Consider the following 26175-nt stretch of genomic DNA (forward strand, 5'->3'; position numbering starts at 1 on the left):
AACATCGAAAAATCCAGATCGGTGGCGTATTGATCAACCATATCCTCGAAGCTTCTATAATGAATCGCGGAAATAGCCAAGACTAGTGGCTTCCGAGACAATGCATCTGCCACCAAGTTTTTTTGTCCCTGTAACATGGACAATCTGGAAGTGAAACTGTGACAAGATGTTAGCCCACCGCATCTACTTTTCCAAAAGCTGCTTCTGTGACAAGAAGTAGTGTAAACTCTGATGATCAGTAAAGACCGTGAAATCGGCTCCGAGTAGGTAATGTCGCCACTGAGTAAGAGCATAGATCACTGCCAATAGCTCTTTCTCATAAATCTGTGCTGTCAATTTTGGCCTAGAAAACAATCGGCTTTCATAGGCAATCACGTGGCCTTCTTGCATTAAGACCGCACCCAGACTACGACCACAAGCATCACAATATACTTGTCACGTGATACATCCAACCCTATGTGTCCGTGGACAAGCTACAACATGACCAAGGTTCAGTTCAGTCAAGTCGGTCTAGAATAGGAAGTGATCTAGCACTTTTATGAGTCTATTCGCAAACCATGCATGTCCACACACTTAGAATAGATGCATATCCTCTAGTTGCACACAGCATGATCATCAGATTCCATTAGGAGCATCTTTACAGTGCATAGACCTATTTTCCCTATTTTTGACATTTTTCACTTATTATTTTGAGTGACATTTGTTGGAAACTAGGTAGGGTAATTTTGCTAAGTTTGTATATAAGAAACCTAGCGCTAGCACTTTTTGGCAAAAGAGGCAACAGGGACTTCAGTTCAACAGGCACCTTCTCAGCAGGACCCCAACAGGCCTAGCGTTTTTGCAACACGGCAGCAAGGACCTAGCGTTTTGCAACCACAGATCAGCCCTTGGCGTTTTTGCATGGCAGATCAGCCTCGGTGACCACAAGACAAAGCAAATCAGCCCTAGCGATAGCAGATTCCCCAACGACAGCAGATCAGCCCTAGCGTTAGTAGTTTCCTCAGCAAAGACGGATTTCAGCTCCTAGCGTTTTTGGTTTGCAGATCAACCTCAACGTTTTTGCAGATCTTCGCGACGGAATCAGCCCTAGACTCAACGTTTTCAGTTTTCAGCAGTCAGTTTCCGCAGAAGAACCCCCATACCTCGACCTCGCAAATCTCACCTTCCTGCACAGCAGATCCTCGCCGCACGGTCAAATCCCGCGAAGTTTGCAGATTTAGCCCGGAAACGCAGATTTCAGCATCTTCATTTTCAGCGCGTTGTCGTCGCATCGTCGCCATCGACATCATCTCCGACATAGAGTCAGAATTCAGCAAATAAAGATTTGCAGATTTCAGTCATTAGCATTTTCAGATTTCAGCCCGTCTCATCGTCGGCAAGTCCAAAGCATTGTAGAGATTTGTGCAATCATAAGTAGACCGCTCTCTCCATAGAGAGTGGGACCTTCGGAGGAGGGTTTGACAGCATTCTCGTGTCGTATTCTTCTCTCTCTATCTCTCAGTCTCAGCACCTTTATTCACAGTGTTCATCACTTTGTTTGTGTCCATTGCACTCTCTCACTAAAGGAATGGAAGGCTCTCCCTTCGGTAAGTAAAAGGAACCCTTGAGCACAGTTCGGAGCACTCATCTTGAGCAAAGTTCAACATTCACTTCCGCGGCACCTTACATTGGTATCAGAGCTTTGGCAGTGTTTTGTATCACTCAAGGAAAGAACCACAGAATTTTTTTTGCTTGTTGCGGTCGCACGTAACCCAAGACCTCTTGGGCGTGTCGATTCCTAATCGTGTTTTTGAAGAGTGACGGGAAACCCAAGAAAGAAGGGCTTGTCCAGCCTCCCCTTGTGCCTCTTTTCACTCATTGAGAGCGGACCGTACACTTAGCGGCCGGCCAATCGATGTGAGGTGGGAAAAAGCAACCTTGGTGTGAGCGCAAGGCCGCCAAGGGGTGCGCCCGTAGAAAAGAGCAGAACTCGGGTAAAGAGAAGATCCTTCTCTAACACAGATTGCAAGCGAAACAAGAACCTCAAGACCCCCAAGAACCTCAAGAACCTCGAGAACTCAAGACCCTCAAGAACCCAAGACCCACAAGAACCCAAGTTCCTGGTGAACTTAAGAACCCAAGACTTCAATGGATGGTCATCACCCGAAGCGGAATGGATACCTCCATGTGAGCATGGGAGTGGCGAAGAAGAGTTTTCCTCACCAGGAGGTTTTTCCAACCCTCCCCCTTCCCCATCTACGCCAAAGATTGCACCAGATCCTATGGCAGCTTTCGACAAGATGATGATGGACAGGGAGTTAGAACGCAAAGCAAGAAAAGCAGAAAGAATGGCAGCCATAGCTCGTGAATCCGCAGAAAGAAGGACAGCCATAAATCGTGAATACGAAGAAAGAATGGCAGCCATAAAGCGTGAGCACGAGCAAGCACGCTTGGAAGCCAAAGCAAGAGAAGCAGAATTTGATCGCGAGAACAAAGCAAGAAAAGAAATGAACGACCGACACATGAAAGAAATGTTGCGACTCTTTTCTCAAGTTCAAGCACAGATGCAAGAGATTCGAGAAAACGAGACACTCTCAGTCTCGTCTTTTCCAAAGCATGACACACATGATTTGGATGATACTGACAAGTATGATGAATTGCATGATGATGATAAGCATGACGATGAGCATGATCAAGATGTGATTTCTCACAAGCATGATGATTTGCATGAAGATGATGTGATTGTTCACAAGGATGATGTGTTAGTTAATACTTTCTCTAGTGAAGCTAACATCATTGCAAATTAGATCAATCACGAAGAACCGATCTTGGCTTTCGAGTCGAGGTCCACAGAACCCCCACAAGAAGATTCGATAAATCCCGAAGAACCGATCTTGGCTCTCGAGCCTAGGTCCAAAGAACCCTCACAAGAAGTATTGTTGCTAATTAGACTATTTTCTTAATTTTTTAATGATTAATCTCTTTTTCTAGGATATTTTATTGTGTACACTAAGAGCTGTTAAAAGATTATAGCTACAGGAAGTGCCATCAAGAACGGACAACTCTGATGTGTCATTTGATGGGTGACGGTAAACATCGCGAGGGAGTTTCCGTAAGTTCGATGGAAAGGGCCGGGTTACGAGTGCCTCTGATGCGTCACAGGATGGGTGACAGGTGCATCAGAAAGGGGGCATTCCGTAGGCTAAGGAGGAAATCCGAACTGAGTAAGAAAATACGCGTAAGAATGCAAGCACAAGAATAAAGATGGGTTCAATGAAGCTTTTTACGAAAAGCAGGAACATTCGCAAGAGGGCAGATGCTTTCCCGCGAGGAGTCTGTGTCTGCATTGCATCTGTGCCCGTGTTCTGCACCCAGGGACGCCTAGAATGTGTTCGTGTAGCATTGTTTTCACTAACTAAGTGAGTTTTTAAAGTTTGAACAGGTGCACACTTTATTTTGTAAAGTGGCCGGTCACTTTTAAGTGACCAGCAGCCCTCTTATAATAAAATAAAGCAAGGCTCTTTAAAAACCAAGCGCTAATAAGCTACGCAGGGGCTGAAAACAGCGAGCTCTCTCTCTCCTCTCTCTAGAAGCGCCAGAGCTTCTGCTTTTTGTGCCCTATTTCCACCAGGTGCCCGGGCCTATAAAAAGGCAGCAAGCGTTCCAGTTTTATGTACGCCGGGAGCAACAGGAGTTAGCGCTGAAGATTCTGGAGCAAGTGCTGGCGACGGAAATCTGCAAGTGTTCGTGTGACGACTGAGTACGGAGGTCACCTTTCCGAGCAAGGAGCGATAGGTATAATGTGTTGATACGCATTGAGAATTGTTGCTTTGTGTGGTTTGTTTTGCAGGAATCTCCCTTCTTACGGGAAAGCCCCTCACGGGAAGTACGGCTTCGCGCCTAAGTCCCTTACGGGAAAGAACGGCCTTGTGCCCAAGCCCTTTACGGGAAAGCACGACCTTCGGGTCTAAGATTACAGAACGGAGGGGTTTCCTCGGGTTCTCGTGCTTGTATATGAATTCTCCCTGAATAAAGAATACTGTTGACGGGGGGGGGGGGGACCAGCCCATCTTCTGGTCCCCAATACTGTGTCGATCTTCTCCCTTCTCTCACATTTGCAAAGTATTTTATTTTTCAGATTTCTAAGTACTCGTGTACGCTCCCGTTTTGTGACAGTGGTATCAGAGCTCGGACTCCTCTCTTTCTCTGCAAAGAAGGACGATTCCGGGAAGAACGGGAAGAACCATGTCGAGCCAAGGGAGAAGCGTTGAAGAGGAGCTTCAACAAGTGCGAGCAGCTTGCGGATTTGCAACAAATCTTACTATTGCCAGATGTCCAAAAGCTCTTGGGCGGAATGAGGAGAACGAATGGAACCGATGCAGCCGAGCATCCAGACCACACTGTTGGCGTGAGACCACAGGAGGAAAGAGAAGAAGAACGTGCCGAGGTGCACAAAGGATCTTCGGATCGGAATGAACGGCCTACTCCAAGGAAAGGCCACGAAAAAGCGCTCTCTTTGCTAGACGAGAGCAAGGACATCTCTATCTCATCTCCATCTTACTCTCCTGATTATACTTCTACTTCTCGATCGTCTCGTCAGAAGAAGGAAGCCGCTACTACTACTACCCTACATCAACCTAAAGATAAGCCTCAATTCAAGAAGCATGGTCGCAAGTCTCAACATCGCATGAGAGTCTTCAAATCGGGCGACAAGGACATCAAGTTCGAAACCTACAACGGACGGAGAGATATCTCCACAACACTGTCCTTCATCGGACAGTTTGAAGTCGCCTTTACCAATGGGCACTTCACAGAAAGATCCAAATTGCGCCATGTGGGGATGCACCTCAAGGAAACGGCAAGTAATTGGTGGTTAGCCAAGATTCTGGAAGGTTCTCAGGCCAGAACTTGGGAGAGATTCAAATCTGAATTTTATGAACAGTTTCTTCCGCCTGACTTCGAGCAAGACATACGGAAGGAATGGGACTGGCTCGCCCAGAAGGATCATGAGAGAGTCACGACCTATGTGGACAAGTATTGGTCGGTTCTTCTGAAGGTCACTCCCTTCATGAAGATTGCCGACGAGGAAAAGAAACGAAAGTGGAGACCGCAGCTTCGAAAGAGTATGAAAGTGTATCCGCATGACACTCTTCAGAGGATGATGGAGTCAGCAATCATTGCTGAGGATTTGCACTCAACTAGGACGCCCAGAAAAATGGAGCATAGCACTTACCGTGCAAGACAAAGAGGGGTCTACGATGACCAAGGGGGCCAAGGAAGAAAACGTCCTCCATCTAGGGACCATGATTATTCTAAGAAGCCAGAGGGCATGGCAAGCGAACTAAGTATCTCTCTCCTACTCAACTCCAAACCTTCAGAGAGGAAGGAAGATGCTTCTACTGTGGAGAGAAAGGACATATGAAGCCAGACTGCCCTATACAGCAGCAACGGCAAGAACAAGCCTCTACGAGGCAAGATAAAGCAAGGAAGGAACCCGCTCCACCAAGCTCGAACTCAATTCCAGATGTTCAAGGAAACACAGCAACGGAGAAAGGGAAGCGTCAGCTTCTGAAGGGCTAGGGGTCTCTAAACAACCAGCGAGTACTGATTCTTTATGATCCAGGATCCACGAATAACTTCATCTCCCTGGATACTGCGGAACGTTTGTGCCTCACACCGGCTCAGCTTGGCACACCGGTTACATCCAGATCGGCATTCGAGGGGTTGACAACCAATGCAACTCCCGTGCAAGGACAGCTCAATCTTCGGATTGGCAATACAAGGACCGCGAATCATTTTTGATGGCACCCATCGAGGGATGTGATATCATCTTGGGTATGCCATGGCACTTCTACATGACACCTGTCCCCGATTATGTGGAAAAGACCCTCACTTTTGATCATGGGGGTAAGAAAATAAAGATTCATGCTGATGTAGGAGATTGATTGGCAGTTCCCAATTGTAAGTCATATCTCCATTAAGAAAGAAATGAAGAAGTGTGTTTCTGCTTACTTGATTTTTGCACGTGAGAAGGATAAAACTAGTGGGGATCCACTCTCTAGTCTGGAAATTAAGCGTTTTCAATTTATTGAAAAGTACAAAGATTGTTTCACGGAAACACTCCCTGATGAACTACCTCCGGTATGCCCGGAAGATCACCGCATAGATCTCATACCGGGTAGCTTGCCTCCCAATCAACCCCCTTATCGGGTGAGTCTTGCTCAGCAAGAGGAAATTTTGAAGCAAGTCAACGAGCTTCTAGAGAAAGGGTTAGTACGGCCAAGTGCTTCACCCTACTGCTCTCCAGTTCTACTGGTGCAGAAGAAGAATGGCACGTTTCGAATGTGCATAGACTATAGGTCTTTAAACAAGATCACGATCAAGAATCGCTTTCCGATCCCTCGGATTGATGATATACTTGATAAGTTGCACGGTGCAAGTGTCTTTAGTCGCATAGACTTAAAGAGTGGGTATCATCAGATACGGATCACCCCTGAGGATGTCCATAAGACTGCTTTCCGCACAACCTTTGGACTATATGAATTTTTGGTAATGCCTTTCGGCTTGACCAATGCTCCTAAGACGTTCAATCGCATGATGGACCGCATTTTCAGCCAGTATCGATCTTTTACAAGAGTATTCTTTGACGACATACTTATCTTCTCTAAGTCAGAAGAGGAACACCGGAAGCACTTGGACCTAGTGTTTCAAGGATTGCGAAAGCATGAGTTGCATGTGAATGCAAAGAAGAGCGAGTTCTTTCTCTCAGAGATACACTATCTCGGCCATATAGTCTCTCACAATCAAGTGAGTATGGATCCTGCCAAGATCCGAGTGGTAGAAGATTGGCCTATTCCCACTACGGTACATGATGTACGTAGCTTCCTGGGATTATGTTCGTATTACCGAAGGTTTGTGCGAGGATTTGCTCAGGTAGCAGGACCACTTCATGATTTGACAAAGAAGAAGATTCCTTTCAGATGGGGATCGAGACAACAAGGAGCTTTTGATCGGCTCAAGTACTTGCTAAGCCATGGACCTATTCTGATAGTGCCTTACTTAAGAAAACCATTTGAGGTTCACTGCGATGCTTCAGGCAATTGCATCGAAGCAGTGCTAAACCAAGAAGGCCATGCAATGGCCTACGAAAGCAGACGGCTTAAGGATGCAGAGTTGCATGCATCAATCTACGAAAAGGAACTCACAGCTGTGATTCACGCCTTATCCAACTGGAAGCACTATCTTCTAGGAGCGGATTTTGTGATCAAGACTGATCACCAGAGTTTGCGGTATTTTCTTACGCAAAGGAAACTATCTGAGAAGCAGATGAGATGGGCAAACTTTTTGTCTATGTTTCACTTCCAGATCCTTCACACGGCTGGGAGTAAGAATGTGGTCGCGGACGCATTGTCTAGGCGGCCAAGGGTGAACGCTATCACTTCGGTGTATCACCAAGAATTAGAAGCACTACCAGATTTGTATCCGAATGATCCAGACTTCTCCACCATTTGGGGAAAGCTACATCATGGAGAGAATGAGTTTCCCTATTCCATTCGGGACGGTTATCTCTACCACCATCAGGCCATATGTGTGGCGGAACCATTAAGAAAGAAGATCATGGATGAAGCACATGCTTCACCTTATGCGGGTCATCGAGGTATTCTCCCTACGACCTTAGCAATGGAAAGATATTTCTTTTGGCCTAGCCTTAAAGCAGACATTGATAAGTATGTCAGGGAATGCTTGGTTTGCCAAAAAGTGAAGTATGATCGGCATAAGACGCGTGGGTTGCTGCAACCATTGCCTGTGCCTAATGAACCTTGGGAAAGTATTGCCATGGACTTCATCATGGACCTCCCTAGAACTCAGACTGGAAATGACGCGATCTGGACCATTGTGGACAGGTTTAGCAAGCAAGCACACTTTATACCCATCAAGAAAACGATCAAAGCAGATCATATGGCTAGGGTCTTTCTGGCACAGATCTTTAAGCATCATGGAATGCCTAAGTCTATTGTGAGTGATCGAGATCGTCGCATGACAGGAAATTTTTGGCGTGCTTTGATGGATAATCTTGGTACGAAGCTGAATTTTTCATCTGCCTACCATCCTCAAACGGACGGGCAAAGTGAAATAGCCAATTCCACAGTATTGGATATGTTAAAATCTTATGTGTCAGACCGGCAATCTGACTACGAGAAATATTTGCCTCTTGTCGAGTATGCATATAACAATACCATACACTCATCGACGGGGAAAGCACCTTTTGAGATTCTCTATGGTAAGCCTTTGCTTCCACCGATCCTTTTAACTAAGGATAAGATCTTTGCAGTAGATGAATTTGTCCGGGATTTGGACAAAGCCTACGGGCAAGTTAGGAGAGCTATTCTACGCTCTCACGAAAAGCATAAGAAAGCTGCAGACAAGCACAGGAGGAATCTAGACTTAACAGTCGGACAGTTAGTCTTACTCAAGTTTGAGAAGGCAAGACTTAAGAAACAAGCGTCTCATAAGGGGAAGGTGGTAAAACTTTCTACCCGTTATTATGGGCCGTTTAAGATCACTGAGCAAGTGAATGATGTCACCTTCCGATTAGAGCTACCGCCTAATTGGAGGATCCATAATGCTTTCCATGTCAATTTACTCCGGCCGTATGTGGGATCGCCTTCGAGCCAGCCTAGTGCTGAGGAACCTCCTGAGGTTGAGGAAACAGAAGAAATACTCCAACCGGAGCAGATAGTAAGTCATCAGTAGAACCCCCAAACCTCGACTTTGCAGATCTCACCTTCCCACAGCAGATCCTCGCCGTAGGTCAAATCCCGCAAAGTTTGCAGATTTAGCCCAGAAAACGCAGATTTCAGCATCTGCGTTTTCAACGCGTCGTCGTCGTCGTCGCCATCGACATCATCTCCGACATAGAGTCAGAATTCAGCAGATAAAGAGTTGCAGATTTCAGCCATTAGCATTTTCAGATTTCAGCCCGTCTCGTCGTCGTCCTCATCGTCGTCGACATCGTCGGCAAGTCCAAAGCATTGTAGAGATTTGTGCAATCATAAGTAGACCGCTCTCGCCCTAGAGAGTGGGGCCTTCGGAGGAGGGTTTGACAACATTCTCCTGTCGTATTCTTCACTCTCTATCTCTCAGTCTCAACACCTTCATTCAGAGTGTTCATCACTTTGTTTGTGTCCATTGCACTCTCTCACTAAAGGAACGGAATGCTCTCCCTTCCGTAAGTAAAAGAAACCCTTGAGCACAGTTTGGAGTACTCATCTTCAACAAAGTTCAACATTCACTTCCCCTGTACCTAACAATACTTCAAATGGCTTTTGCAAGTCTGGCAAAGCCAACATTGGTCCGGTAGTTAGTTTTTCTTTAAGTGTCTGAAAGGCAGTCACCTCTGTCCGTCCCCACGAGAAAGGGACTCCTTTCTGAGTCAATATGTGCATAGGGGAAGCTACCTCTGCAAGCTGCTGAATGAACCGCCGATAGTAAGAACAACCCAAGAAGCTTCTAACTTCATAAACATTCTTCAAATCTAGCCAATCGCAGATAGTCTCAATCTTGGACGGGTCCATCTGTACTCCTACTGCTAAGACGATGTGTCTCAGAAAGTGTATTTTCGGCAAGAAAAATTCACTCTTTTTGGCATCGATAACTACTATGTGATCACGCAATGCCTGAAAGACCTCTAGCAGATGGTGTCGATGTTCTCCTTCATCCTTGGAGAAAACTATAATATCATCAAAGAAAGTGCCAACAAAAGATCGATGCTCTCGGAAAATCCTATCCATCATTCGATTGAAAGTCGCTGGAGCATCGGTAAGTCCAAAACGCATCACCAAAACTTCATATAAACCAAAGCTTGTCCGAAAGGCTGTCTTGTAGACATCTCTTGGAGCAATTCTGATATGATGATATCCGCTTTTCAAATCAATCCTGCTGACACACGAGGATCCTTGAAGTCGGTCAAGAATATCATTGATCCTTGGAATCAGAAATATGTTCTTGACAGTGATTTATTTGAGAGCTCTATAATCAATGCACATTCTCCATGATCCGTCTTTCTTTAATACCAACAAAACCGAAGAGCAGTAGGGTGATGTACTCGGCTCAATAAGACCCTTTTCAAGAAGGTCTCTCAATCAGTTCATGATTTCTTCATTCTGGGCTCGACTAACACGGTAAGGTGGTCGGTTCGGTGGTGAGCTTCCAAGAATCAGATCAATAGTATGATCCTTAGGACGAGATGGGGGTAACTCGCCTGGCAAGCCTTCAGAGAAACAATCAGCATGTGTGTGGAGAAAATCTTGGCGTTCTTGTCAAGTTCAGACATGTTCGTTCTATGTTTATCATTCAACTCTTTCAAATAGATCGAGTAAACAAAAAGACTGGATTTCATTATTTTGAAATGGCCAAAGCAAATACAACACGGACGGACTCGCCCTTCAGTTTTGCATCTAGGAGGACGTCACACCCTTCCAAAGGCATGATGTAAAAGTCTTCGTGCCCTTAATACCCCCGACAATGCAAACAAAGTTTGCCAATGACAGGCGTAATGGTTATATCCCGTCCGGGTGCCACTAGAACTACCTCTGCTGGTGGCCCCATCGTGTCGGTCATAACCTCCAGCCGCGCCGCCAATTCAGGTGAAATAAAGTTGGCCTTGGCTCCTCATCGGAAAAGATAAGGGCTTCTTGATTTTTCACTTTGCCCCAAGCTCGACAAAGTTCTGTACTTTCATCTATCTGGCTTGGGTCGCTTCCCATGCAATCCGGTAACAGTCCTGCTTTCATCTTGCCTTTTCTGCCACGTTCCTGGCTGCTCTAGAACTCTCTGGCCTGGCTTTAGTCTGTCCTTGATGTGCCTTTTTGGGGCACTTTGCAGAGATGTGCCCTTGTTCCCCGCAACCAAAACACTTCCCCCTCTTTGAGATAGTTAGTTCTTTCTCGAAGAGTCAGTCGGGGGTGTGTATCCTTCTTTTCATGGGAGCTCTTTTTTTGTCTACTTTCATTGTTGAAGGTATGTCAGGTCCTTTGAGTCAAGATTTCATCAGCGAGGTAAGTCAAAAACCCCGAATGTATCGAGAAACCCCGTTTCGCATGACCCATTGATTCTTGAATAGAATCCGACTTTTTTTCCAGGTAGGGATCTATGTAGGGAGTCCGCAGCCAAACCGCTCAATCTGTTCCTTAAGGGTGACCTTCTTAAATGAAGAGGTTGATAGAAAAGAGTCCCAAAACCTCTCGCAATATGCGTCCAAAGAATCTTCCTTTGTCATCCGAAGGTGGTTCCAAGTGGTTCTTACATCCCGTTCTTACTCTCGGTTCAGCCAAGAAAAATAAAGAGCCGTTTGAATTTCAACCACTTGAGTTGGAGCTTCTTCCTCAAAAGAAGAGTGGACCACCATGTTCGAGCATTTCCCTTTAGAAAAGATGCAGCCCTCCTAACCTTGGAGTGCTCTGAGTAATGCCCTCCAGAGAAGGCTACGTCAAACTACTGGATGAAAGCCAAAGCCCTCGGAGCATCTTGGAATCCAGAAAAGGATTCAAATTTTATCGACTGTCCACCTCTTTAAATTCCTTTGTCTTCTTGCTCGTCTTAGAGGAAGTCGTATTGGTTGGCTCTGTAGAAGTGTTGATTCTTCGCATAAACATGTGGTCATCGGAGTCCAAACTGTCAGAGGATGACTCCTCCGTAGAGCTATCAGAAACTGGGGATCTGAGTTTCTTTGCCTTTTTCTTGCTCTTTCCGAAGCTTTGCTTTTTGCTTCGCTTTTTGCCCTTTCTGTCCTCCTCGATCAAGTCAGAAGACCTAGAAGAACTGTCAGAAGAAGAGGAAGAAGAATTGGGTAGTCCTTCTGTAACCGGCCTGTTAACTGTCTCTTTTGACAATTTGGAGTCAATAAATAAGCTAAAGCCATACAAAGAAGATGATCGGTGAGTCCATTGACACATTCAATGGCTTTGATGAGAGGACAAAGGTTTTCTCTTTCCTCGAACAGTTTGACAAAGCATTTGTTGGAAGGAGCATTTAAAGTCAGTAAAGTTGCCACTTTTCTGAAAAAAAATGCAAGTCAGTGGTGGAATACACTGTTGTTACGAGGACAGACTCCTTCCACTTGGAATGATTTCATACAGGTACCGAATTAGCTAAAGGCTAATTCAAAACAGGTACAAAATGATTTAACAAGATTTCTTACGAGAAATCTCGTGTAAATCAAAGGGCAAGTAGTCCTACTGATGCAGAAGATCAAAGGCTACGAATTGGTGCGATTGGCACGCAAAACAGAGCCCGAAAGAAGAAAATACAGCTTGTTGTATTTTCTGCAGATTTAGGGTTTTGACCCTATTTGATGCCTTTTTGTCCCAAGAGCTTTGGGGAAGCTAGAGGACAGTAATACAAGTGATCTGGAGCATTTTAGGAGCTAAAAACAGAGAATTCAGCGTGCTGAATTTCCAGGACAGGTTTGCAAAAGTGCTCTATTATGCGTGGATAATCACTTGGATATGTGGATTTTTTGTTGTGAAGGTTTCTACTACAGTTATGCTGCCAAAATTGGGTCAAAAAGAGAATTCTCAGCCCAATAAAAGTGACAGCATAAGGTAGATCACAGGTTAATCTCCAAAGATCAAGATGAAGAGCAGAGCAAGATTGTTTTCGATGCTCAGTATGCAAATCAATGATATTGCATAAAGGCTGAAATTGCTTGAGAGTTCGAAGATTCACAATGCGTTTCACGTGAGTCTTCTCAGACCCTATGTGGGTGATGTGCCAGAAGATATGTCAGCTGAAGATCAGCCGGAAGTCGAGGAACTTGACGAGATCTTGGTCTCGGAACAGATTTTGGCACATAAAGAAAGAAAAGAAAAGGCAAGGTTGCAAGGTGCTGTTTCGTAAAGTTCAAAAGCTATTCACCTCTGGATGTCAAGTGGATGGAAAAAAGTGAACTTGCAGAGTCACTAAAAGTATGGGAACTTAAAACCTTGGTTTGCAACCTACCTTGACCCCTTGAGATTCAGAGCTACATGGATTGTCACTGTGACAATGGCTTCTGAAAGAAATAATGTACATGTTACTTACAATACGCTCAAATGAAGTACATGTTACATGAATGTTAGAGCTGTATAGATTGTCAGTTTGGCAATTGCTCTTATGGAATGTCCAAAAGTTTGTTTAGTGCTTTAGAAGTGAGTATTTCTTGTCAGTTTGTCAAGGGTACAACAATTATTTCTATTGAAGAGGAGTACATGTGTAACTGCATTCTTAAATTGTCGGTTTGGGTATGCTCGAAAGGTTACTGGATCCAACGTGTACTAAAAGACAGTGGCAAAATGTGACGCTTCCATTTTGTCATTGGAAAGTTATGGACTCAAAGCAATGGCAGTGTGTGACGCTGCCACTATGTCATTGGGACAGGGTTCACACGCAGACAATACATGTGTCAACGAGGTGTTGACTGAGCATGTATATGTCGTACATGTGTCGACACAGTGTCCGGACACCCGAGTGCTGACTGTAAGCATGTACGACATAGGTGCAAAAGAGGACATTTGAGATTTCAAGAGAGGGATATGTCACCAGCCAGTGGCAATTCCATTTTTGTTTATTTTCTCTTTCTTTGGGGAATTTCGTTTGTTTTACCTTTTGAAAACACCCCTCTGGAAATCTAACTGCCCTGCATTGCATAGCCCAGTGTGGAACTGTTCAAAGAGAGTCAAGGCCTGAGGGCTAAAGAGCACTAAGGTTGGACAAGGACTATGGTTAGCCAAAGTGGGGTCATTGGCCAACCAAAGCGGAATCCTTTGCTACATAGGCTACATTTCAGTTCTGGGTGTGGCTGCAGCATACAAAGAGGGTCAGATGACCTAGAAGAATGTAATGGCAGAAACTCCTAAATTTTAGGGACTGCTATTTTTGGATGGCAAAATGTCTTCGCGTCATTACGTGCAGTTTGACATGGGGATCATTTTGTTACTCTGTGGCCAAGTCAACAGAGGCTACACGTGAGATATTTTTAGACCCGAGGGTCTAAAGCGAGAAAATGCACAAATGAGTGACACTTGGCACTCTAAGGCCAGTTTACTACTTAAAGAGAAGGCAAAAACGCGATTTTCAGCTGTGAGCTCGTTTTTGAGTGCTGTCACAGGTGGGAGAGCTTCAATGGAGTGCTTGCTTACCCTCTATGTACAGTGAGGTGCACGATGTCATGACCTGCATACCTCTCACTGCTCTCTCTCTCCCCTATTCTTTATGGTTATGCCCCTCTAGTGGACTCATCAGATTGACCATGTACAGTTGTGTGGGTTCATGCGCGATTGCCGAGGCAAGAGCCTCTTGCACAGGTACTGGATTAGCTAGCGGCTAATCCCTCGCAAATACAGGTGATTCGGAGAGGTTTCACATGCGAAATCTTGTCCGATTCAAAGGGCAAGTAGCCCTACAGTTGCAGGAGCTCGAGAACTTGCTATGGATGCGACCGGCACGCGAAACGGAGCCCGAAACAGTGAATTACAGCCTGCTGTGTATTTTTGCAGGTTTAGGGTTTTGGCCCTAAACAGACCCTAATATCCCCATGAGGTTCGGGGACGCAAGGGGACCGTTGTACAGGTGATCTGGCGCATTTTCGGGGCAGAAAACAGACAATTCAGCGTGCTGCAGATTCTCGCCAGGTTTTGCAAACTGTCCGTATGCGTCGGGAAAGTCATCCAATGCGTGGGAATACCAACTGTGAAGGGTCCTAGTACAGTTATGCTGCCGAAATCAAGCCAGAACAGTTGAATTCAACAAAGATTGTGCGGGGTAGCTTGTAGGGAACCACAGCGTTTATTCCCTCTGTTAAAGAATAAAGAAATACCGAAAGGGGCGCCTAATTTAGGGGCCAGTCTGGTGTCGGTCTTCGCATACAGATGCATTCTAGCATCTGTATCCCATTCCCCTCTCTTGTGTCATTATATAGCACAGGTAGAATAGACGACTAATAATGGGTGAAAGCTAAATCAAGGTTTGAAGTAAAGTCTACCGCCCTTTTTGAAGTTAACAGGCCGGTTACAGTTAGATTTCCAGAGGGGTGTTTCCAAAAGGTAAAACAAACGAAATTCCCCAAAGAAAGAGAAAATAAACAAAAATGGAATTGCCACTGGCTGGTGACATACCCCCCTCTTAAAATCTCAAACGTCCTTGTTTGCACCTATGTCGTACATGCTTACAGTCAGCACTCGGGTGTGCGGACATCGTGTCGACACATGTACGACACATACATGTCCACAGTCAACACCTCGTTGACACATGTATTGCTTGCGTGTGAACCCTGTCCCAATGACATAGTGGAAGCGTCACACTCTACCATTGCTTTGAGTCCATAACTTTCCAAAGACAAAATGGAAGCGTCACATTTTGCCACTGTCTTTTAGTACACGTTGGATCCAGTAACCTTTCGAGCATACCCAAACCGACAATTTAAGAATGCAGTTACACATGTACTCCTCTTCAATAGAAATAATTGTTGTACCCTTGACAAACTGACAAGAAATACTCACTTCTAAAGCACTAAACAAACTTTTGGACATTCCATAAGAGCAATTGCCAAACTGACAATCTATACAGCTCTAACATTCATGTAACATGTACTTCATTTGAGCGTATTGTAAGTAACATGTACATTATTTCTTTCAGAAGCCATTGTCACACTGACAATCCATGTAGCTCTGAATCTCAAGGGGTCAAGGTAGGTTGGTTTTAAGTTCCCATACTTTTAGTGACTCTGCAAGTTCACTTTTTTCCATCCACTTGACATCCAGAGGTGAATAGCTTTTGAACTTTACGAAACAGCACCTTGCAACCTTGCCTTTTCTTTTCTTTCTTTATGTGCCAAAATCTGTTCCGGGACCAAGATCTCGTCAAGTTCCTCGACTTCCGGTTGATCTTCAGCTGGCATATCTTCTGGCACATCACCCACATAGGGTCTGAGAAAACTCACGTGAAACGCATTGTGAATCTTCCAACTCTCAGGCAATTTCAGCCTTTATGCAATATCACTGATTTGCATACTGAGCATCGAAAACAATCTTTCTCTGCTCTTCATTTTGATCTTTGGAGATTAACCTGTGATCTACCCTTATGCTGTCACTTTTATTGGGCCGAGAATTCTCTTTTTCACCCAATTTTGGCAGCATAACTGTAGTAGAAACCTTCACAACCAAAAATCCACATATCCAAGTGATTATCCACGCATAATAGAGCACTTTTGCAAACCTGTCCTGGAAATTCAGCACGCTGAATTCTCTGTTTTTAGCTCCTAAAATGCTCCAGATCACTTGTATTACTATCCTCTAGCTTCCCCGAAGCTCTTGGGACAAAAAGGCATCAAATAGGATCAAAACCCTAAATCTGCTGAAAAATACAGCAAGCTGTATTTTCTTCTTTCGGGCTCTGTTTTGCGTGCCAATCGCACCAATTCGTAGCCTTTGATCTTCTGCATCAGTAGGACTACTTGCCCTTTGATTTACATGAGATTTCTCGCAAGAAATCTTGTTAAATCATCCTGTACCTGTTTTGAATTAGCCTTTAGCTAATTCGGTACCTGTATGAAATCATTCCAAGTGGAAGGAGTCTGTCCTTGTAACAATAGTGTATTCCACCACTGACTTGCATTTTCTTTTTCAGAAAAGTGACCTCTCATCAAAGCCATTGAATGTGTCAATGGACTCACTGATCATCTTCTTTGTATGGCTTTAGCTTATCCATTGACTCCAAATTGTCAAAAGAGACAGTTTGCATAATGGGTACACCTATTTGTACTCCCTGGCGAGTAACATGTTGATGTCCAGGTGTCATATTCACTGATGGGATTGAAAAACCTTTGTCCTCTCATCAAAGCCATTGAATGTGTCGATGGACTCACTGATCATTTTCTTTGTATGGCTTTAGCTTATCCATTGACTCCAAATTGTCAAAAGAGACAGTTTGCATAATGGGTACACCTATTTGTACTCCCTGGAGAGTAACATGTTGATGTCCAGGTGTCATATTCACTGATGGGATTGAAAAACCAGCCATACCTAAGTTGCCTTGTGACACCCCAAACTGACCTTGTGTGCCTTGAAATCCTGGGTGCAAACCAATGTTTGCATACATAGGGTTGGGCACCATGCCTTGCATACCCCTAAACATTGTTCTTGGCATGTCAAAACTGCCTTGAACTTGATGTGCTATTGATGAAGATTGTATGAACTCCATAAATCTTGGATTCTCCATCAATTGCTTGAACATGGTCACAGCAGTAACAACCTGCAAACCTTTCTCTGCTTGGCCTGAACTCTCGCCAATTTCATGTGCAGTTGGAATAGGCTGTCTATCCTCTGAGAGGAACCCTCTTCCTTGTTGCCATCCATCCTGTAGACTCGTAGCCTTTCTCACCTATATCCAAAGAAAGACTCTCGTAGCCTTTCTCACCTGTAAATCCAAAGAAAGACTCGTAGCCTTTCTCACCTGTATCCAAAGAAAGACTCTCGTAGCCTTTCTCACCTGTAAATCCACTCGATCTACTTTCAAACTCTGTGTTTTCAAGGTCATCCCAAACTCTCTGTGTCTTTAACCCAAACTAACCAAGGCTCACTTTTTGAGGAAAAAGTGATTTAATCCCGTCGATGGAACCATGTAACCGGCCTGTTAACTCCAAAAAGGGCGGTAGACTTTACTTCAAACCTTGATTTAGCTTTCACCCATTATTAGTCGTCTATTCTACCTGTGCTATAATGACACAAGAGAGGGGAATGGCATACAGATGCTAGAATGCATCTGTATGCGAAGACCAACACCAGACTGGCCCCTAAATTAGGCGCCCCTTTCGGTATTTCTTTATTCTTTAACAGAGGGAATAAAAGTTGTGGTTCCCTACAAGCTGCCCCGCACAATCTTGGCTGAATTTCAAATGTTCTGGCCTGATTTCGGCAGCATAATTGTACTAGGACCCTTCACAATCAGTATTCCCAATTTCCCACACATTGGATGACTTTCCCGACGCATACGGACACTTTGCAAAACCTGGCGAGAATCTGCAGCACGCTGAATTCTCTGTTTTCTGCCCCGAAAATGTGCCAGATCACCTGTACAACGGTCCCCTTGCGTCCCCGAACCTCCAGGGGGTATTAGGGTTTGCTTAGGGCCAAAACCCTAAACCTGCAAAAATACACAGCAGACTGTAATTCACTATTTCGGGCTCCGTTTCGCGTGCCGATGGCATCCGTAGCAAGTCCTCGAGCTCTCGCACCTATAGGGCTACTTGCCCTTTGAATCGGACGAGATTTCGCACGTGAAACCTCTCCGAATCACATGTACCTACGAGGGATTAGCCGCTAGCTAATCCAGTACCTGTGCAAGAGGCTCTTGCCTCGGCAATCGCGCACGAACCCACACAACTGTACATTGGTGAATCTGATGAGCCCACTAGAGGGGCATAACCATAAAGAATAGGGGAGAGAGAGAGCAGTGAGAGGTGTGCAGGTCATGACATCCTGCACCTCACTGTACATAGAGGGTAAGCCAACACTCCATTGAAGCTCTCCCACCTGTGACAGCACTCAAAAACGAGCTCACAGCTGAAAATCGCGTTTTTGCCTTCTCTTTAGGTAGTAAACTAGCCTCAGAGTGACAAGTGTCACTCATTTGTGCATTTTCCCGCTTTAGACCCTCGGGTCTAAAAATATCTCACGTGTAGCCTCTGTTGACTTGGCCACAGAGTAACAAAATGATCCCCATGTCAAACTGCACGTAATGACACGAAGACATTTTGCCGTCCAAAAATAGCAATCCCTAAAATTTAGGAGTTTCTGCCATTACATTCTTCTAGGTCATCTGACCCTCTTTGTACACTGCAACCACACCCATAACTGAAATGTAGCCTATGTCGCAAAGGATTCCGCTTTGGCTGGCCAATGACCCCACTTTGGCTAACCATAGTCCTTGTCCAACCTTAGTGCTCTTTAGCCCTCAGGCCTAGACTCTCTCTGAACAGTTCCACACTGGCTATGCAATGCAGGGCAGTTAGATTTCCAGAAGGGTGTTTCCAAAAGGTAAAACAAACGAAATTCCCCAAAGAAAGAGAAAATAAACAAAAATGGAATTGCCACTGGCTGGTGACACCTTCAAAACGCATACGCTTCTTCTGCTTTCTTGCAGATGCAAAAGAAGATTGACAGCCCAAGTAACTAGGGTAGTCAGTCCCCTTCTTGCGCTTCTTCGATTGATTCTTCGTGTCCAAAAGCTGATTGGTCTGGGTCTGAACCACCTCTTGAAATTCTTGTTCTATAAACATCCTCGGAGTAGGAGGTTTCTTGATTGCCGGTTTAATTGGTCGTTCGGTGGCTTTCTGCCACTAAGTATGCACTTCAGCCATGGACTGTTGAGACAAAAATTTAGCAAACTCAGGATCTTTAGCAAACTGAAGCATCTGCTTTGTGCACTCATCAACCTGTTGTTGACGTTGCATCTCCAAATGTTCTACTGTGTAGGCCGAGGTGGCCCGTACTCATCTTCTATTAAGTCGTTTAAATCTTTTGCGTTGTCTCCTCCCGCCTCAGCAGTTGCAGAAGGACTCGATTGATTCTTTTCGGAATCCATAAGTGTCGCGAGAAAAGGGATCGGATTTCCCGGTAGAAGAGAAATTGATCGTGCTCTGATACCATTGGAACAAACTTGGACACCCCAACTCACGATTCTGTCGCGACACAGCAGAGATTCACTTCAAAACACTTCACACAGCCAGTGCTTTTTCCGTGATTCCATATGCATTGCCACGTCAGCCAGTCAGCGTGCATTGCGGAGATCCGTACTGTCAACCACTTGGGTGTGTGTGTCCAAGCACTACCACATCATCAATTTGTGACAATACCGGTCCTACAAAAGAACAGACAGAGCAAACTGGCGCTTCCAAAGTCTATTGGAATCTTATTTGAAGTACCTTGGTCCCAACCCCGGACTTATTAGCGACTCCCACCCTTACTTCATCGCACATCAGGCACGCTCCTTTCCTCATCGGTCATGTCTTAAGGGCATAAGCCATAAAAATCACTTGCAAGAGAAGGATCCAAAATTTGTTTCGAGCTACTGTTTTTCTCATATGCAATGTCATGCAGTGGTGGAAGTCTATAACTACCACGCCACTCACTCCAAGGACTTGGCAAGCTTTCAATTAAATTTTTGCCCGAAGTTATATGGTTTCTAACAGCTTCTTGCAGAGTGGGGTATCTTTAAATGCTTGCCATGGAAACCCTAGCAGATTATAACTTGAAATTTCTCGACATCTCTCAATAGGTGTCTCTTCTCAAGCTGATAACCTTGGAGGTCCAATGTGATTTCTATGTCTTGGGACTACCATCACCGCCACAAGAACATTTTCTGTCTAACAGCTTATGGACCATGGTGCAGTTGGCTACAACCTTATGGAAGGAATCTAACCCTAATTTTTGATGCAGGTTTCAGGATGGAAAGTCAATCGACTTTTCGAGCTCGACTGATGTCGAGATTGCTTTTTAAGTTTGAATTCTGTTTGAACTTGTTTGGTGATCATGTTTGGAATTTGTTTGAAATGGATGGTATCTATTTTGAACCTGTCTTGGAGCCAATTTGAATGTTTGACTCTGGTTTTAATACTGGTTTCAATGATTGGTGATTTTACTCTCGAGTGGAGTAGTAAGAAATGTTGTTTTGCTATTGTTTGAACCTCGAAACGACGCAGACGGAATGTATAGGGAGCGTTTTGTTGTATGCTTGAAAACCTCGAAACGACGCAGGCCGATGTTTGGGGAGCATTCCGTTGTATGCTTGAAAACTTCTGAACGATGCAGACCGATGTCTAGGGAGCATTTGGTTGTATGCTTGAACCTCCAAGCAATGCATGGGGAGCGTTTGGTTGTACAATCCTCTGAGCTCATGGCCCAAACCTTTTTAGGTTATTTGCGAGGGAAGTGACGAGATAGTTGTTGAGTAGCTTCATACCGTAGACCGTTCGTCTAGGGGGAGTGCTTAGCGGCGCTGTTCGTTGTGTCCTGTAACAAGCATATGTGAGCATTTGTGTTGCATTGTGATGTGCCAACCACTGAATATTCCTAATTAGATGAGATTGCCTGCGTATGTAATTTTAGTGCATCAAGACACCCATGGAAGTTTCAGTGCAGTCTAGGTGTGATGGTTAATTTTACTACGCCGGAATATCAAGAGTTTTGATCTCGACGAAAGGAGAAGCCAACTCCTTGATCAAAAGATCCGAAAGGAGAAGCCAACTCCTTAACAAGAAAGAGCAAACTGATTGTCCCTCAGAATCTTTTTTAAGCTAACTTGAGTTGTTTTGCAGATATGTTGTAATCACGGACATTTACTTTCTTTCAAGAAGGAGGGATGTCACAAATTGCTGACGTGTCAAGCCACTGAAGAACAGAGCCAACTTGCAGATCTCGGCCAAGGGGCCTAAACCCTAGAAGCAATAGAAGAAGTTGAAGTTCTCACCAACTTACAGATCCTCGCCGAGTGGGTCAATTTTTAAAGAAGTTCCTGCCAACTTATGGGATCTCGTTCGATGGGGCCCAAGTGACCTAAAGAGAATAAATAAAGCACGTTGTACGGTCACTCGTATTTTGCGCTGACTTGCTGATGTGGCAACCTGTACAGATTTCCGCGTTTCACGCTAACTGTGCTAACATAACAGCCTGTACAGATTTTTGTGATTTACGCTAGTTGATTTTCAGCGCCAGCTTTTGGGCCAGGCTCCAGCTACTTTTGAGTTTCAAGCTTTTCATGTAAACTGCTTTTCAAGGTCAAGGGCCTTCAAATAAGTGCACAGGGCTCAATCTCTGGCACTCTTCTGGGTGAAGTGCAAAGCGCGAGTACCGGCATTGTACTGAGTTCAAGTAATATAAACAATTACCGAAAGGGGTGCCAAGGTTTGGGGCCAATACTCTCTGGGGTGGAATTCCGCCACTCCATGTCGCGTGTGCTCTATCCCTTTCAGTCATAGTTACCCGGAACGCGGAACGGGAACGGCAACGGGATCCCCGCGGAACGGGGGAACGGCTAGGGGTCCGGAACGGGAACGTCGCGGAACGAGAGGTATAAAAAACACCCAAATAGTGCAATTTTGAGCTCCTTGTGTTTAAATACAAGGAGTATTAGAGTGCTTTGACTCTAATACTCACAAAAAACTCGTTTTGAAGACCATTCAACCTTGCTATGACTAGATGATGAGAGAGAGAGAGAGTGAGATGGAGAGGGAGAGACTTGAGAGAGTGGGAGGGAGAGGAAGAGAGCTTGAAGGCTTGAAGCCTTGAGCCTTGAGAGAGTGAGTCTTGAGAGGGAGAGATCTTGAGAGTGAGAGGGAGAGAGCTTGAGCCTTGAGGATTAGCTTGTGAAGAGAAAGGGGGAGGGGGGTGCATTTTATGAGTCCTTGAGGCCTTGCACACTTTCAAAAGAAGCCCAAACATTTACTTCAATTTTTTCAATTTTTGCCAAATTTGTTTGTAGCCGTTGGCCGTTCCAGGGGCATTCCGGAACGATCCCGGAACGTTCCGGAACGGCCGTTCCGGTTTGTATTGGCCACCCGGAACGTCAGACATTCCGGGACGTTCCGGAACGTTCGGGAAGGGAACTGCCCCTCGGAACGCCGGAACGGGGGCTAGGGGGCGGGGCGTTCCCCGGTAACTATGCTTTCAGTTCGGTTATTAATGAAGTGCTAAAAGTCTGTTCAGTCTGTTCTTTTCTATTGGCACGTGGTGCCTATCTTATGACATAATCGGCTATGCATCACTCTCCCTCTTCGTCAAAAGGTGCTTATAGAAGGTTATGGACCGCCTTACGCAGGACATAGCAAAAGGGCAGCCACTCTAAAGTGCATTAGAGCGCTTTTTCTATTGGTCAGCACTTTGAAAGGATACACACAACTACATCGAAAAAATATTTGGTTTGTCCGAAATCAAAGTTTGCAAGGCAAAAGGCCTTAGGATTACTACAATCTTTGCCAATACCAGACAATTCGAAGTCTATCACCATGGATTTCATCACAGGAATTCCAAAGACACCACAAGAAAATGACATGATTTGGGTCATCGTAGACAGATTCAATAAGCAAGCTTATTTCATTTCTTGTCACAAAACACTAAAGTCTACACAAGCTACACGGCTCTTTATTTAACATATTTATAGATTACATGGCATGCCTTTCTGATAGAGACTCCAAAATTTTGGTGTGCTCTATTTAAAAATTTGAGGACAACTTTAAAGTTCTCATCTTTCCATCCACAAGAAAATGGTCAAACAAAGGTCATGAATCTCACTCTTCTTGATGTGTTAAAAGCTTATAGTGAACAACAATCACAATGAGAAAGATATCTACCTTCATTGGAGTTTGCCTACAACAACACGGTAAACTTGTCAACAGTGAAAGTGTCACAAACTGCTAACGTGTCAAAGCCTAAAGAATGGAGCCAACTTATAGATGCCGGTCGAGGGGCCCAAACCCTAAGAAGAGCAAGTAACAAAAGAAGTCCTACCAACTTATGGGGACCCCGTCCGATGGGGCCCCAAGTGACATAAAGATTAAAATAAAGCAGGACCCGCAGCTGATGACGTGGCAGTTTTCGAAAATTGTGCTGACATGATGACGTTGCAAGTTGTACAGATTTCCGCATTTTGCGTTGGCCGATGACGTGGCAGCTATAAGGATTTCCCTAAATTACGTTGGTAGCTTTTGGCATTGCGCTTTGGACCAAAAGCTTTTGATTTGAAGGCTTTTTATGTAAACTGCTTTTCAAGCCAAGGGCCTTTAAATATGAGGTTAGGGCTCATTCTCTTGCATGCTTCCTGGCGAAGCTGTAGAGTCTCGAGTATCGGCTTGTATTGTGTTGATGCAATATAAAGAAATACCGAAAGGGGCGCCAAGGTTTGGGGCCAATACTCTCTGGGGTGGAATTCCGCCACTCCGTCGCGTGTCGTCTCTCTCTCTCTCTCTCTCTCTCTCTCTCTCTCTCTCTCTCTCTCTCTCTCTCTCTCTCTCTCTCTCTCTCTCTCTCTCTCTCTCTCTCTCTCAGTTCAGTTGTTAATAAAGTGCTAAAAGTCTATTCACTCTGTTCTTTTCTATTGGCAAGTGGTGCCCGTCTTGTGACAGAAAGCCCCAAACGAAGTCATATAAGAAAGAGGAATAAAATTTTGCAGCCGATAAATTTATCATAGATTTGAAGATAGCCATGAATCAAGTACAAAGCCACTATCAAGGCTGCTCAAGAACGACAGAAGAAGAAGGCGAACAAGCGATGAAGACGTTTGGTCCTTTAAAGAAAGTGGCTATGTCCTACCAAAGTTTAATAAAAATAGGTTGAAGCAAAGTTCAAGGCAAACAAAGATTTTTCCTGAGCTCTCTAAAGGATACTTTGGACCCTTCAAATTGATTGAGAAATCAACGAAGTGTACTACATGCTTGAGCTTCCCACTCATTGGAGAATACATAATGCATTTCATGTAAGCTTGTTAAAAGCCATATTGGCACCACCACCAAAAGAACCCATTATCGAAGATCCGCCAGAGGTCAAAGAAACAGAGAAAATGACTTAATTTGAACAGATTCTATTTCATAAGGATCGAACTACAAGAAGCGGTCTTGTAGTGCTCAAATTCAAAGATCTACCCCTGATAGATGCAAAGTGGGGTGGATAACTAGTTCATGAACAAATTGACTAACACAGTTGAGGATAAGAGCCGGTGGGCTGTCACAACTTAATTGGAATCGAACTTGTATCCTTTCCTACATGTTCTTCATAATTTCTAGACTCAAAATTGTTTTTCTCTTTACTTATTACTAGGGTCATCAGTGCCAAATAATTAGTGTAGAACTAGGTACTAACATATGCTCACCCACACACACACACACACACACCATACACACATATGAGCACACATTTATACGAAGCTCTGTTCACATTTTTTCATTATGAACTTTAAAAAAGAAATGGAAAACTGATATCGAGCATTTAAAGAATGAACCAAGAGACTAGCTTCAAGAATGGTCCTAGCTCTAGCTATAGAGTTTTCTCCCAGAGAATCACTCTTTACTACCAACCATCACTACTCGTAGAGCTTGGAATCACTGCAAGTAGACCAACCTGCAAGTGTTTCTGGCAATATGAAACCTTGTTTGAAATAAATATTTCATACATTTCGTGCGCGCTCTCTCTCTCTCCCTCTCTCCCTCTCTCTCTCTCACACACACAAGGATTGAAGTTTTACCAGACGGGCAGGAGGAAGTGGGGCAGGAGCAGCAGGGCGAAAAGGGCGAAGGGCTGGCACGACGAAGGACGGGCTTTTGAGAGAGGAATAATTCAAACGGGCAGCTTCTCTGCTTCTGCTGCCGTGCGAAGGCACATAGACCACCCCCGCACACGCATTTATACTGCTCGCCATTCACACTGTCTATCTCTCAAATGCTCATGCAGCCACCAGATGCGCCCGTGCGCAGGCACGGAGTCTGTGTGTGTGTGTGTGTGTGTGTGTGTGTGTGTGTGTGTGTGAGAGAGAGAGAGAGAGAGAGAGAGAGAGAACGCCCGCTCTCTCTCTGGCATAGGTAGATAGGCTATTCCGAAGTGTTTCATTTTTCATTTCTATCCGAGCCACAATATCTTCTCTTCTCCTTTTGTGGAATTGGTGCTTATGTGGCAAGCCTGGAAAGGTTCACCATTATAGGATCTTATAGATGCCATTCTTAGGGATGTCGATACAAAATATAGATAGTGACTGTCGAGATGCATGGTGGAGAATTCTAGAGATGCCCAAGATGGATACTTGCTTGGAAGGGTGCGCACATGTACTCTGAGTGCACTGCCGCCTGAAAATAAGGAAGCTACCGCCTGGGCCTCTTTGCGCACACAAGCTTCCTCTCTGCGAGGTAATCGCTCTCTCAGCCTCAAGCTTCCCCCTTAAAACTCGAACCACAGCGTCCAACTATGTGCAAAGCCCTACTATTATGCATTTGCCGCAGCGGCTTGCCACGTCAGGTTCCCCTCCCGCTGCGGTTGTCTTTTAGCTGCATGTGTGCAGCTCTTGGATGGAAATACCTCTTGTGAGGGCTACCCTCATAAATGACAAAACTTTGCCTCCTTTTGAGAGAGAGAGAGAGAGAGAGAGTAAACCCATGCATATGAAAGGCACCGTTTGCAAAGT

At 44.8% G+C, this 26175-nt stretch overlaps 1 protein-coding gene across 1 annotated transcript in view; it reads right to left on the reverse strand.

Moving 5' to 3' along the window:
* LOC147433720 (uncharacterized) overlaps positions 1 to 25577 on the reverse strand; it is a 60943-nt gene extending 35366 nt beyond the window's left edge. Inside the window, exon 1 of the mRNA XM_086490348.1 lies at positions 25246 to 25577. Coding sequence (XP_086346474.1) covers positions 25246 to 25419 — 174 coding nt within the window. The 5' untranslated portion in view covers positions 25420 to 25577. The remainder of the gene's footprint in view (positions 1 to 25245) is intronic.
* Positions 25578 to 26175: the final 598 nt, after the last annotated feature.

Source organism: Adiantum capillus-veneris, chromosome 19 (genome assembly GCF_014529385.1).
Source record: "Adiantum capillus-veneris isolate H3 chromosome 19, ASM1452938v2, whole genome shotgun sequence".
Lineage (NCBI taxonomy): Eukaryota > Viridiplantae > Streptophyta > Polypodiopsida > Polypodiales > Pteridaceae > Adiantum > Adiantum capillus-veneris.